The 13275-nt window shown below is 38.3% G+C and overlaps 1 protein-coding gene and 1 long non-coding RNA gene across 2 annotated transcripts in view; both read right to left on the bottom strand.

Moving 5' to 3' along the window:
* The window catches only part of LOC136256797 (basement membrane-specific heparan sulfate proteoglycan core protein-like), a 43485-nt gene that overhangs the window by 1556 nt on the left and 28654 nt on the right, over positions 1-13275 (bottom strand). The window contains exons 5-9 of the mRNA XM_066049838.1: positions 12649-13038; positions 12290-12586; positions 8657-8977; positions 8026-8346; positions 429-594 (exon numbers count right to left, since the gene is read on the bottom strand). Of these exons, the coding sequence (XP_065905910.1) occupies positions 429-594; positions 8026-8346; positions 8657-8977; positions 12290-12586; positions 12649-13038 (1495 nt within the window). The remainder of the gene's footprint in view (positions 1-428; positions 595-8025; positions 8347-8656; positions 8978-12289; positions 12587-12648; positions 13039-13275) is intronic.
* LOC136256798 (uncharacterized) lies at positions 3455-4892 on the bottom strand. Its single transcript, XR_010701662.1, has 4 exons — positions 4640-4892; positions 4464-4590; positions 3660-4409; positions 3455-3612 (listed from the first exon to the last, which is right to left on the bottom strand). It is a non-coding gene; the product is annotated as an uncharacterized lncRNA (long non-coding RNA).

Raw genomic sequence — 13275 nt, forward strand, 5'->3', positions numbered from 1 at the left:
AATCAACTATGAGACTGTTGTTGCCTAATGTAAACAATAATAATATATCCCTTCAATGAATTACACAGTATTCTGAGAGCAATAAAATGAGGCAATTGCCTCAGTTATGGGCTTAAAAGGTCTGTGGCAGTATAAAACTGATACCTTTCGAGTTCTAAAAAGTATTACAGTGTGAATACCATGCAATCAATTGAATTGTCTCCATTTAAAGCTGTGATGTTTCAAACTAATAATAGCTACCATGAAACCAATGCTTAAAAATAGCACTAAAATATGCACATTAACATAAAATTGTCATACTTTGAACAAACTATTATCATTTGTGTGCATGTTTTACATGACTGCCATGCACATTCTTGGAATTACACTGTACCAACACTGCGCACTTTATACTTATGCATTTACATGTGTAGTACTCATAACACTACCTTGCTTTATTCTTTTGGATGAAGATTACTAGTACCACATTAATTGTTATGGAAATTACAGCTACAACAGCGAATATTCCAAATAGGGCACCCAAAACAGCTGCTATTCCACTGTTGTTATCGTCACATGTCTCTCTGTTAGGAGCAGGGGTTGAAGTAGAACTTGCTGTAATAAACAGTCATACGATTCAATTATCACACAGAAGTGAAGTTCTAATTATCTTCTAATCAACCAATTACTATGTGGTATTGTGGTAAATATATGTTATGCCTCAAGGAAATAATTTGCATTTGATTATAGGGATGCTACATATCACTGGGTAAATATTTCGAGGGAGAAACTTTTCACTGATTTCGAGGTTTTGGCGAAAATTTTATCCTTGAATTGTTTAGACCTCCTAATATATTTTGGGATTGTTAGTAAATCCTCAAAAAATTCATTTTACTATACCATTTGTCACTTTTGCTGTAGAATTTAATTATGCCACTTACTCAGTACTTTTAGGCATGGGTCCATTTGTAAATCTTTTGCAATAAGTAAAATGTGGTATACAATCATGCAGCATGGTATACTGTATACAGTGGAACCTCCCTTATCCGGGCACCTCCATTATCCGGGCAACTCCATTATCCGGGCAACTCCATTATCCGGGCACCTCCATTATCCGGGCATCTCCACTATCTGGGCACCTCCATTATCCGGACAGCCCAAATTGGTCATGTGGCTTGTAGTTTATTGACCATAATGAAGTTTGGTTTAGATGAAAGCACAAGGAGGGAGCCTAAAGGTTGCTGTTTACCTGTTTGATGGCTTGTTTATTCTACTACTAATAACTACCACTTGGTTGCTAGGTGATAATACATTTTTACAGCCCAGGGGAGTGACCATGACTGCTCTGTAGTGACTTCCCCCTCTGCCCACTAAACTGCATAGCACTAACTGATAGCAATAACAACATTACTTGTATTTAAGTTAGCCACTTTAGCATAATAGCATGTTATTCTTAGTTAAGGACATTTCTGAGATACGGACAGTAGTAGGTACCAGACCGCCCGGATAAGAGAGGTTCCACTGTAGTAGGAATCATGAAATGAAGGTTTGAGCTTAATATCACTCGAAAACCAGCCTCACTATTCCTAGATGACATTGGACAGACATAATCAAACCCAACTGTGTTTTCAGAGCAACCCAAAATGCATCCAACGTTGTGACAGGACTTTGAAGAAATTGTGCCTTGTGGAGCTCACGAGCTCCTAATACAGAACATGGATTTCACTGGCAGTAAACTGTCAAATGCAACACAATGAACACAATGAATTATCTTTGATTCAGTTTTGTTCTATGATCAAAATTCACTACAAACAAATTTTGCATACGTGACTGGATCTGGGAATTCTGGTATTATTACCAGGTTTGAAACTTCATCACAGGCACAAACCTATACATGACTACACTATTACAGTCAGAGCAAATTAAATTTTGGTGGCTGCTATGTATTTCCAGAGTATGCGACAATCCACACAAGCAGTCTGAGATCTTGATGGAGTGATGCCACTATACACATACCTCTATGAAGTAGGGTAAGGACTTGCACTGTAAAATTCCTCAGGTTGAGTCTTTATTGGTCCACAACGTGGCATAATATACAGTATAGGACATCCATTCTGTTTACCCATCTCACCACACTAACTCACCACTCTCATTGAAGCTCACCTGATATAGTCAACCTCTAATTAAAATGGCAGAAAATTTGAATGGCAACTGCTTACATTGTACGGTATATGCTCTGGAAGGCAAGGAATTGTTACAAAACACATGAAGATTTGGTTCAAGTAGCTCCAACTATTGGTAAACCACAACACATCGAATAGTTAAACTGAAATTTGTTGATACTAGAGAATGGGTGATAAGACCTTTTTCCCATGTACAGAGTGTCATATATGTATGTATGTGTTACAGTGGCATAGCTACTACTGAGGCAGCTGCTTTGGTATGAATTAGAAATACAAGTTAGTTATACTTGACTCTAATAGAGCAGTCTGATGTACCTTGTTTTAAGTATCAGAAACACTACTCTTGTATTACTAAGGTGGCTTGGAACAGTTTCTGGATGACTTCACCATGAAATTTGCTTGGCCTGAAACAAGCAAAATATTGCCATAGAGAAATCGATAAAAGTTATTTAAACCAAAAAGGAACTCTCAGGGATGAGTGTAGCAAAAGTTTCATTTCAAAACAAACTCTTCGTTTGCACTTGGCTCAATGGCACGGGATTTACTGTTAGACACTATTTACCTGATTATCTACCACTAAGCAGAGCTAGTTTTCATACAAGTTCCTTAGTTCAGCCTATAGTTCTACCAACATCACACAAGAATTCCAAGTGGTTGTTTTCTTAATTCACCATTACCAGGTGGAAGCAAATATAAAATATTGGTTTACACATAAATACAGGTTTTGTTGTATTTCTAAAAATAGGCTAGTAGTTCATTTTGTTGTGGGACCTGTAACAATAGCATGCAGCACACATAAGTTAGCTGCTACAATAATTATTACATATAGTTGACAGCATTCAAAAAGTTGCTTACTGCGCAAAGAATTTGCAGACAGTGAGGAAGGACAAAAAACATCAAGAAATTTGGTAAATAGTTTTGTGAAAGGCCGTATTTACTAACAAAACTAAAAGTATCAAACTATGATGAGATATATTGAAATGCTTCCATATCTTGTCCTGCCAGACTTTCCTTGTAATGTTTTGCCATGGAGGCGCAGATAAAACTTTTGTGCTTGCCAAAATGCTCTTCAAAATGCAGTTTGCTCAGCTGCTGCACATGTTTTACCATAGCAGTGGTATAGCATCAGTCTTAAACAGTGCACTTCTTCAGTGTGGACAGATTCTGGTGTTTTTGATCCTCTACTCAGCAATTGCTTGTGCCTTGTTGCTGATAGTCAAATTTGAGGGTTGGTGAAAGGAAGAAATGTTCTGGTCAAAATCTTGTTTATGGCTTGGATATCATCCAAAGCTCAGTGAGCTGAAAAGGCAAGACAAAAGGTAATGTACAATACATAAAGAGCTGGATTTACTATTATATGTTTCATAAGGGAAAAACCTCTTAACTTTTCCAAACGAAAACCGTCATCTTTGGACCACCTATCAAACAATGGATTCTTGCATCATATGAGCTGAGGTAAATAAATACTTTTATTATGAACATAATATCAATACATACCCCTTTCTAACATTGTGAAGTGTGTCGGCACATTGATGTTGTTGAAAAGTCAACAAAGGATGTTGTTTCACTTTTGTCACAAGAAAGAGAAAATCAAATGGAAACCCATTTTGAGCCAGGGTAGTATCATGACTCTGTGGCATAAAAGCCATTCATCTGGTTGACCAGGTAGACTTCACAACAGTGTTTACGCAATTTGTCAACATGGATGGTAAGGTTTGTGAATCAGGTGGCACAGCAGAATGGAACTATTATCCAGGTTAAGCCCTGATCTAATATTTACTTTTGGATGGTTTCGTAATACATTTATAATATTGTGTTTAGAAGGCAAAGAGCACAAATATGTCTGGATGTGTGACTAGAGATGTGTACTCCTTCTGGTGCTAGTACCATTGCTGCTGTGATCTGCCATATGACTTCCTCAAGTAGTCTCATAGTCATAGATGAAAACGAATGGCTTACCAATGTCAATATCAGGTGAAGAAGATTCTTACAATAGGTGAAATGTTAACAGACGTGACTCTCTAAGAAGGACTCAGCATCAAGTGCAGAATTTTCTAACAGGATAGGACTATTAACACCTTCGTCCATTAGTGCAGGTCGATGCTTCCTCATTCTCTTCTACTCTATCTTCCTCCAGCACTGTGTCACAGTTGTACTCAGAGTTCATTATTGCAAATGCGTTTATTGTTGCCATGCAATCATTTTTTCTAATTCATGACAATGGTTAGTCTTTTGTTTAAGTTACTCCTATAAAGTTGAAGCAAAGTTTGGGAGTTAAAACATGTGTGGGTTTATATTCACTTATATTTCAGATAATTTTCTGTATGCCTCTTCTTCTCCTGCTGCTGCCTCTATTCTATACTCCTTCATGACAGCTATCACTGCAGACTGAGGGATATCAACACAGACACCACACCGGTCCAATGTTCTGTAAAGAAATATTAATTGGTGAGTACCTGTATGTGCAAACTATGGACCTTGAGGCAAATAGCTGTGTTTGTTTTGCAGGTGTAGTGTGTGTGGCGAAGATCAACTCTCTTTCCATGGTACATCAATGTAAGACAATAGAACCTTCAACTGCAACTTGGCCAGTACTACTGCTGTACTCCTGTAGTCGTGTAGCCATTTCCTGTACTAGATGCTAAAGTTCATCAGCAGCTAGTGTGCATTATAAAAGGTGGCAAATATACAGTTTTAATTGTCTTCCGATGTACTAACCTTTGCACCACTATTTAGACCACAGCAAGTTGAAATACTTGAATTTCACTGGCTATTTACAGGTATCTAAATCCAGTAAATCCCTTGTTTATGTCTCAATAGATCCCTGTCTCTGGGGCAATACAAACATGGCAATTACGCACCTGTAACATTGGCAACGCATGGGCGTTTAACTGGATAGTAAGTGCCGTTACAAGTTACATGGGGCTTATTCTACTCACGAATGCTACATTTCTCATGTTACAAGCAGCTGGGAAGGTACATAAACGAGCTGTAGTCTAAATTAGTTAGACATCGAAACACAAGATTCTACGGAATTTAGAAACCCGAAAGTCACTGTGTTGTGGCGCACGAGCGAAGCGAGTGCACTACTACAGGGCCTTTCGGGTTTCTAAATTCCATAGAACCCCATGTTTCAATGTCTAACTATTATTTATAACATCAAAGCAGTAGTGCGAGTAAAGTTTCAGTAGCGTGGCAGAGAAGGCTGCTATTGTGTGGGTGGATGTAATGACATTACGGCTACAGGCAATGTTGCGAAGAGCCTTCTTAGCCTTATTTATATGAAAGCATCCATCATCCTTGATTTGCACCAACATGAGCACTGTATGTGTAAAATCAACAGCATACATTAAAACTAATTTGCTTACCATGCATGGTATTGATTTTATCTTCACCAAGTCCCAGTGATTACTTTTACAGAGTGGTTTCAGCAATACATTCTTACCTCAGGGAACACAGAACAAGCAACGTTTCTAGCATGGTCCATTGTGGCCTTTGACACCTTAAAACCCTTGACCATCACATCCTCAAGAATAGTTCGCAACATGTCATTTTCAGCTCCACCAGATATGTGCTCCTAGTTTGCTTTTGGTCCCCCCTTAGTCCGATATGCAAACCAGGCAATCTTGTCAGTGGCGTATATATTGCTGAGTTGTTGTTGGAGTGGTGGCCACAAGTTAAGTAGAAACCATCATATGAAGTTTGTCACCCCATTGGCCAATCCTTTCACACACGTGCTCATATGATACCAAGCTATAGCTTCCACCTGCTAGTGATGCCACAAGGCTTTGTCATGCTGTGTCAGTGTCAGACATCACTGGAAGCCCCACCAAACTTATAATGCCCTGATAATCAGAAAAATAAATACTGCCCATTCAAAAGAAATGACAGAGCTGGGTAATTTAAATCCCAAAAGCCATATTGGCAGTATTATCTCATTTGGATTGAGGATGTATGTCCACCTTCAATGATTAGCTCAACTTCACCTTAAGTGACTGGGGTAGTGGATACAATTGAGGAGAAATTCCATCCTGCTTGCTGAAGAATGTCATGTAGGTGTCAATCCGGTCAGATGTACTACTATTGGGTAACACTGCACAGAAACAATTTCTTGACTGTCTTCGTACATATACCTTGTAGACAGAGTGCTGGTATCTATCAATGAATTCAGCAACATATCTGAGCCCCACAATTAAGTTGAGTTAAATGTTGTGTTTTAGCGTAACTATACTAGAGCTTACTTTGTGTTTGATGAATCCATGCTACTGTCATCCATTTTTGATGTGCTGGCTGGATGTGGGAATCATTCATATGGTGCATTAGTGTTCGGATCACGTATACTGGTGAGTCGCAACCTTTAGGAAACACATAACAACTATAGTATTATACCATGCAGGTGTCTCAGTTTCTGGAGTATTTAGACCTTCAGAACGAATTTCACTGCAATGTAAGTTACTGCAATGTAAGTTCTTACATTGTTTACTTACCATGCAGATATTTCAATCATATTGCTACCTTTCAAGATAGTATTCTGATAGTATTCTGCAGCTGTGCACTCATTTTTTATTACTGAAATGCATTATTTAAAGTTGACATCACATGAAGCACGCATGTCATCTTACTTTCTGTGTACAGCTTCTTACTTGAACTTCTGAAATGTTTTGATGCCAAACGCTTGTTCTTTTCTTGTGAGGAGGCATTGTAGAAACTGTGCCATCGGTTCTCGAAGGTTAATGAACTCTTGTATCCAAACAGGTGATTTATAATACGTAATGTAGTATACTCAAGACAGGAACTTGTGGTCAACCACAAAGGTAAATAGCACTAGGTATAACATTACTGCACAGCTAATGCAATGGCTTACACAACATTGCTGCAGTCATATCAAAACTGTTTTGAGCCACCTTAATCAATAAGTATTCAACAATACTGTAGTGGACCATGCATATACATAGTGAGCACGGTTTCATGTGGCGGTAACGGTAAACCAAGCAGAATTAAGGGAAGATAACAAAATGATGCAAGACGAAAGGGTACATATAACAAGCACAGCAAGCATCGTTTATTGAGACCAAGGAGTACATTAAAATAGTGACATAATGAAAGCTATATGATGTATCACTTAGCCAGTTATATTGTGTCAACTGTTGTCAGATTGGAAACACACACACCAATAACTGCTTGTTTTTCTCAGTTTTACTTTAATATAAGAATTAACAACGCTGCATCTGTAGTAATCATTTTCTTGTTTTAAATTTTAAAATTGAAGTCATGTACACTTAAACCAAGGTATTATTGGTTGCAAAAAGAATCCATACAATATTTATGGTACATTGTTCTATCTGTTACTCCTGTATGACATTCAGGTGACAATACACAACTTACAAACTAATACAGTGGAACCTTTCATAGTGACCACCTGTGTAGAAAAGGCCACCTCTCTATAAAGGCCAACTTTAAATTCCCCTATTATAAGGCACTTATACACTAGCCTAACTGCATAATGCAACTACCTTCATATTAAGGCCAAGCAGAGGCATAGCCAGAACTCGTGTAACCCGGCCGAGCATTAAAATAAATATGCTCTAATAGAGCAGTCACAGTATTCAGAGAAGCAGTGTAGCAAGTTACTTAGCTACATTTGTGTAGTATAAATAAGGAGATATAGTTGGTGGTGGGAAGCTATATTGTCAGCAGGTAGATAGCTCCCTTTTTGGTCTTGCTATACACACTTACACGCTTAGGCCCTAGCATCACCAAACGTCTGGCTACGCCCCTGAGGCCAAGAAATTATGGCCCAAAGGTGACCACTTTATACAGGTTTTACTGTAATAGCTAATGACAAACAGATGTATGTACTCACCCATCACATCCAGTGTAACACTACCGGTAGCCATTACTAGTGGACTAGTGTTGATCACCATCTCACACTGGTACACTTCATTCTGATCAACTGAACACATACACAATTGTGGGATAGTATAAGAATCAGTGTAGACTACTGAATTGTCCATCATAGTTGGTGATGTGTCATTAACCCTCCTCAAAGTTGTGCCATAACTCCTCCATACAATATCCACTCTACTGGTAATACCTCTCACAGCAGTCACACTACACTCTAATGTTAGTGGCTGACCAACTATCTGAGTGGAAGGGGCAGTTATAGTTACATTGGAATTAGGTACTGTAAAATGATGGAAACATCCATTAATGAACAGACACATACAGGTTTACTGTAGATTTAAATTGTCCTACATGTGCATAGGTACCGCTCAAATGCAACGTTGTCTCGTGAAAGTGCAAGCAATTTAAAAACTCGCTAATTAAAGTACGTGGCACCCATTACACTTACAAGCATTCATCCCAAACAAAATGGGATGAATACTCACGAGTGAAATGGGTGTCACGCCCTTTATATAGAAAGTTTTTCAATCGCTCACACTATTGCGAGATGATATTGCATTTGAGCAGTACTGTATGTAGACAATATTTACTTGTAAGAGTATCAATTTCAACTGATTCTGATCCACTGGCTGCAGGTAATAATGACATCACATTACATGTGTATGTACCCTCATCTCCCTCCATCAGGTAGGCAAACTGGATACTACCAGTGTGTGTGTTACCACTAGAAGTGGTTGTGAAGGTCACTCTACTATCACTCGCAATATTCTCTCCTCCAGGTCCCATCCAACTGATTAAGAGTGAATTGGACTCCACTCCACTATCTGCACTTACTATGCACTGGATCATTAGGGGACTACCCACCATAGCTCCTTGTACAGGAGAAGGCAATGATATGGTGAATGGAGTTGCTTGGGAGAAAATAGCAAACACATAAGATCAATCCAACTTAAGTTATACACACGTATATATTTATGTACTGCACATGTACAAATTTTATTAAAGAAATTTGCTTTTGTGAATTTTGGTTCAGTAATTATACAATTTGAGAAGTCAGTGATGGTCCTCAACAGATTAGAAGTGCGTATTAGTATATGTGAAGCAACTGTTGCTAGGCAATCACTAATTTGGTATCCTTAACAACCATTGCCATGGAGACCGTGTCTAAGGTAATAAACATTTTGGGCCATAAAAACCATATCTTAGCAACCATTGCTAAGCAACTGCACTACATACTCTGGCCAATGAAATTGCAACTTTTCACTGATAGCAGGGATTAATTTCACTGCTAGCTGGTATTGGGACTTTTGTATGGGCATTCAAACAGGTATATTATCCTAGTAACTGAAATAAAAATATCTACTCATCGTGCCATGCTGGAAGCACATCATGTCAGGACACACAATAGTGTGTTGTGCAGCCAAGTACAGCTAGTGCAGATGCGTGACAAACAAGTGTGCATTTTCAGGAACCAAGAAAATGCTGTTTTCATGCATTAGTAGCTCAACAATGTCTCAATGGAAATTAACCAGTTTTGTTGCAGAAACTCCCTTGGGGGTAGGGCAACTTTTTACAATCAATAAGGGATGGTAAAAACAAAAAGGAGTGAAACAAGGGAGGTCACCTTCACTATTATTGCTACACCAAAGTATACGTGATTAACAGCTAATCAAAAGTGATGTCAAAATACATTGGGGCCTATGGAAAACTGGCTTTCACAGTTAGTCCTCTAGGCTTCCTATAGATACAAAACACATAAAATTTACAAGAAAGTACCATGACCGCCTGGCAGGCTCATGTAAGCATTCATGCATAAATTGTATCGCTGCAGGATTGAGGTCCAGTCATGGACTTTTTCTCCTTTCTGACATACTTAATATAACATGCTGTAGGACCAGGTGTCCTACAGACCTTCAGCACTTGTGCTGTAAAAGCCTTGTAATTATAAAATACCCCAGTAAAGCCATACAAGAAGCCAAAAAGTGCAGTGCATACTAGTTTTGACAAGTCTTTAGCTCCACGGTCTGTCACCCTAGTAGCAGAGGTCAACAGTTGAAGACATTCACATTGGAGGACATTTAATACATACATAACATTATGTGCTCAAAATGAGGTATTCCATAATGGAAATTGAAGGGTAGCGCTAAAAGCCGGAACGGAACCAATAGGGGCTCGCGTCAAGTAGAAAATCGTTAGAGACGAATTTTGCATCGTTTCCAACTGCCACACAATCACTAGAATTGTGCTAGAGTTCATTTCCTTCTACTTATATGCATGCTAGAAATCGCGCTCTCGGAGTTTCTATTTAATGCCTACCACATGGCATGTTGTGCTCTAACCAATCCATAAAATTCTGTTTAATCCTGATGTAGAATTGCTTCCTTATCATTCTAAAAGGTAAACTACTGTAGTATTTTCATGTTATAGTCGTGTCCAAGTCTTTAGTGACAGCGAGGATGGTTTTCTGAAGTCTGCCAGCATGGGAAATAATTTACGAGAGTTAACCACAGTGTATGTTAGTGGCTGTGAATCATATGCTTACAGTGCTTACAAAATAATAGTTTAGCAGGTTAAATGATAGTTTTTTTCAGCGTAGGTGATTGCAAAACGCATTAGTGCAGTGGGCATTAAATAGAAACTTCGAGCGAGCGATTTCTAGCATGCCTACAAGTAGAAGAAAACTAACTTCAGCACAATTCTAGTCACTATGTGATGGTAAGAAACGGTGTACAATCTGCAAAAACGGTTTATTAACTTGGCGCGCGCCCGGTTGGGCTAGCATTGAGCAATGATTAATCATGAAAAGGTAACACTGGATAAATGGTAGCAAGAGATCGCAATTAAGTAGAGAGAGAGCATCAAGCTTCCAATATAGCCTGTACAAAATCACTGTGTTAACTTCAGTTAAGTTATTTTTGATCAAATTAATCCTTCTTCTGGTAATAGGGAACTGTTGATTGGTGCTTGTTAGTGTTAATAAGGTCAAGGTTTTATTCTGTGAACAAGGTTTAATGCGTTAATTGACTCAGTGATTTCCCTGGGATAGATACTCTCTTCCTTACTTGCATTATGAGCTCTTCGTAACAGTATATAGTGGGTAACAGTAGGTACGTAACTGCAGGTAACAGTAGGCAGCAGTGGGTAACAGTAGGCAACATTTGGTAGCAGTAGGCAACAGTGGATAACTACAGGCAATAGTGGGTAAAAGTAGGCAACGATTGGTAACAGTAGACAACAGTGGGTAATTACAGGCAACAGTGGGAAATTACAGGCAACAGTGAGCAACTACTGTTGCCTACCACTACCCACTGTTGCCTACAGTTACCCATTGTTGTTTTCTGTTTATACTCACTGCCGTTACCCACTGTTACCTGTAGTTACCCACCATTGCCTACTGTTACTCACTGTTACCCACTGTTGCTTACTGTTACCTAGTGTTGTCTACTGTTACCCACTGTTGTATGTAGTTACCTACTATTGCGTACTGTTACTCACTATTGCCCACTGTTACCTACTGTTGCCTACTATTACTCACGGTTGCCTACATTGTTGCCTGCTGTTACCCACTGTTGCCTGTATTTACCTACTGTTTTACCAGTAGTTAACCTCTGTTGTCTGCAGTTGCCTATAGTGGCGTGTAGTCACCCTTTCTTGCCTATACACTGTTTCCTGTAGTTACCCACTGATGCTTACTGTTACCTGTATTTACCACTACTTACACAGTGTTACTTTTTCATAATCAACTGTTACTCAATGCCAGCTCAACCATTGTACAAGTCAAATACTGATCACAAAGGTATGCTATCAGTACTTTGTTATTACTGTAGCAATAATTTCAATTTTCATTATACAACACCTCATTTTGAGCCATGTCTAATTTAATCCTCATGGTATAGATTGAAGTGTATATCATTAGAAGTAAGTGACCTCCTTGTTCACTACTTTTTTTTTGTTTCTATGGTCCCTAAATTCCTAGTACTTGTACTTACAGTATACAGTAATTTGGTTTTTTTTTCGTTGTAAAATTATTTTCATATGCAAAACTTGTACGAAAATTTCTTACACGAAAATTTTTACATAAGATTGAAGTATTCTATCAAAAGCAGTCATTCATGTAAATTGTATGCAAAAAATTTTACACAAAATTTTTTATCATGAAAATTTTTTTCATGAAAATAAAGTGAATCACGGTATGTATAAATAGGGGATAAGTACAGACTTACCAATAACAGTAACAGTGATGGTCTCACTATCACTTCCAATCGGATTAGTCACAGTACATGTGTATGTTCCACTATCACTTGTAGTAACACTATTAATGGAGTAGTCAGCACGGAACAGTGCATTAGTATTAGTATGAGTCAATGCAGTGATACTAGTGAACTGTACTATTGGACCACTATCCTTCCTCCATGTAAATGTGTCTGGGGGAGAACCTCGTGAGGTACAGGACAATGTGAGGAGAGAACCAGCAACAACTGTTACAGTAGATGATGATGGAGGGTCTATCATTGGAGCAGCTGTGTAGAGAGATGAAAGATGGTTAACAATGAGATGATGGGGTACATATCAAGTGACTCACTTCTTCCACTAAAGTACACACCCACCCTCATGGTCTGGTTCAACATCGAACTATTCATCATGATACATGAGTAAACACCTTCTTCAGTAGTAGTGAGTGTTCCACACAGATATAAGTTGATTATTCCTGGGTAGTTTATACGACTTGCTCCTCGTTGTTCAAGTACAGGACCAGTGCAATCTTGTAAAACAGGTAATGGGATTCCATTAAAGTACCATCCACCCAGTACAATATTTCCATCATCATTAGAAGGTCCCAGTCCAGAAATGCAACGAAAAATTGCATTGAATGAATCAAGTGTAAAAGGTTGAGTTATAAAAGAGTAGTCAGTAATTTGATTACTACTAACCAAATCTATACTAATATCAGATGCTCCAGTCATTGTAATACCTAATATGTATATAAGATACAATAATAGTATTTTTTTTTAATTTAAAAAGAAGTAGGAATTTATGCAATAAAAAGTAGTGAAACAAGAGATAAATGATGGTATTACAGCATAGCTCAGTGGGAAGTCCCTACTTTGGCATTGAACAAAATAATTAATGTGCCAAAGTAGGGACTTTCCCAGTGAGCTATGCTGTAATACCTTCATTCATCTCTTGTTTTAAAATACTAGTTTGTTTA

Source organism: Dysidea avara, chromosome 5 (assembly GCF_963678975.1).
Source record: "Dysidea avara chromosome 5, odDysAvar1.4, whole genome shotgun sequence".
Lineage (NCBI taxonomy): Eukaryota > Metazoa > Porifera > Demospongiae > Dictyoceratida > Dysideidae > Dysidea > Dysidea avara.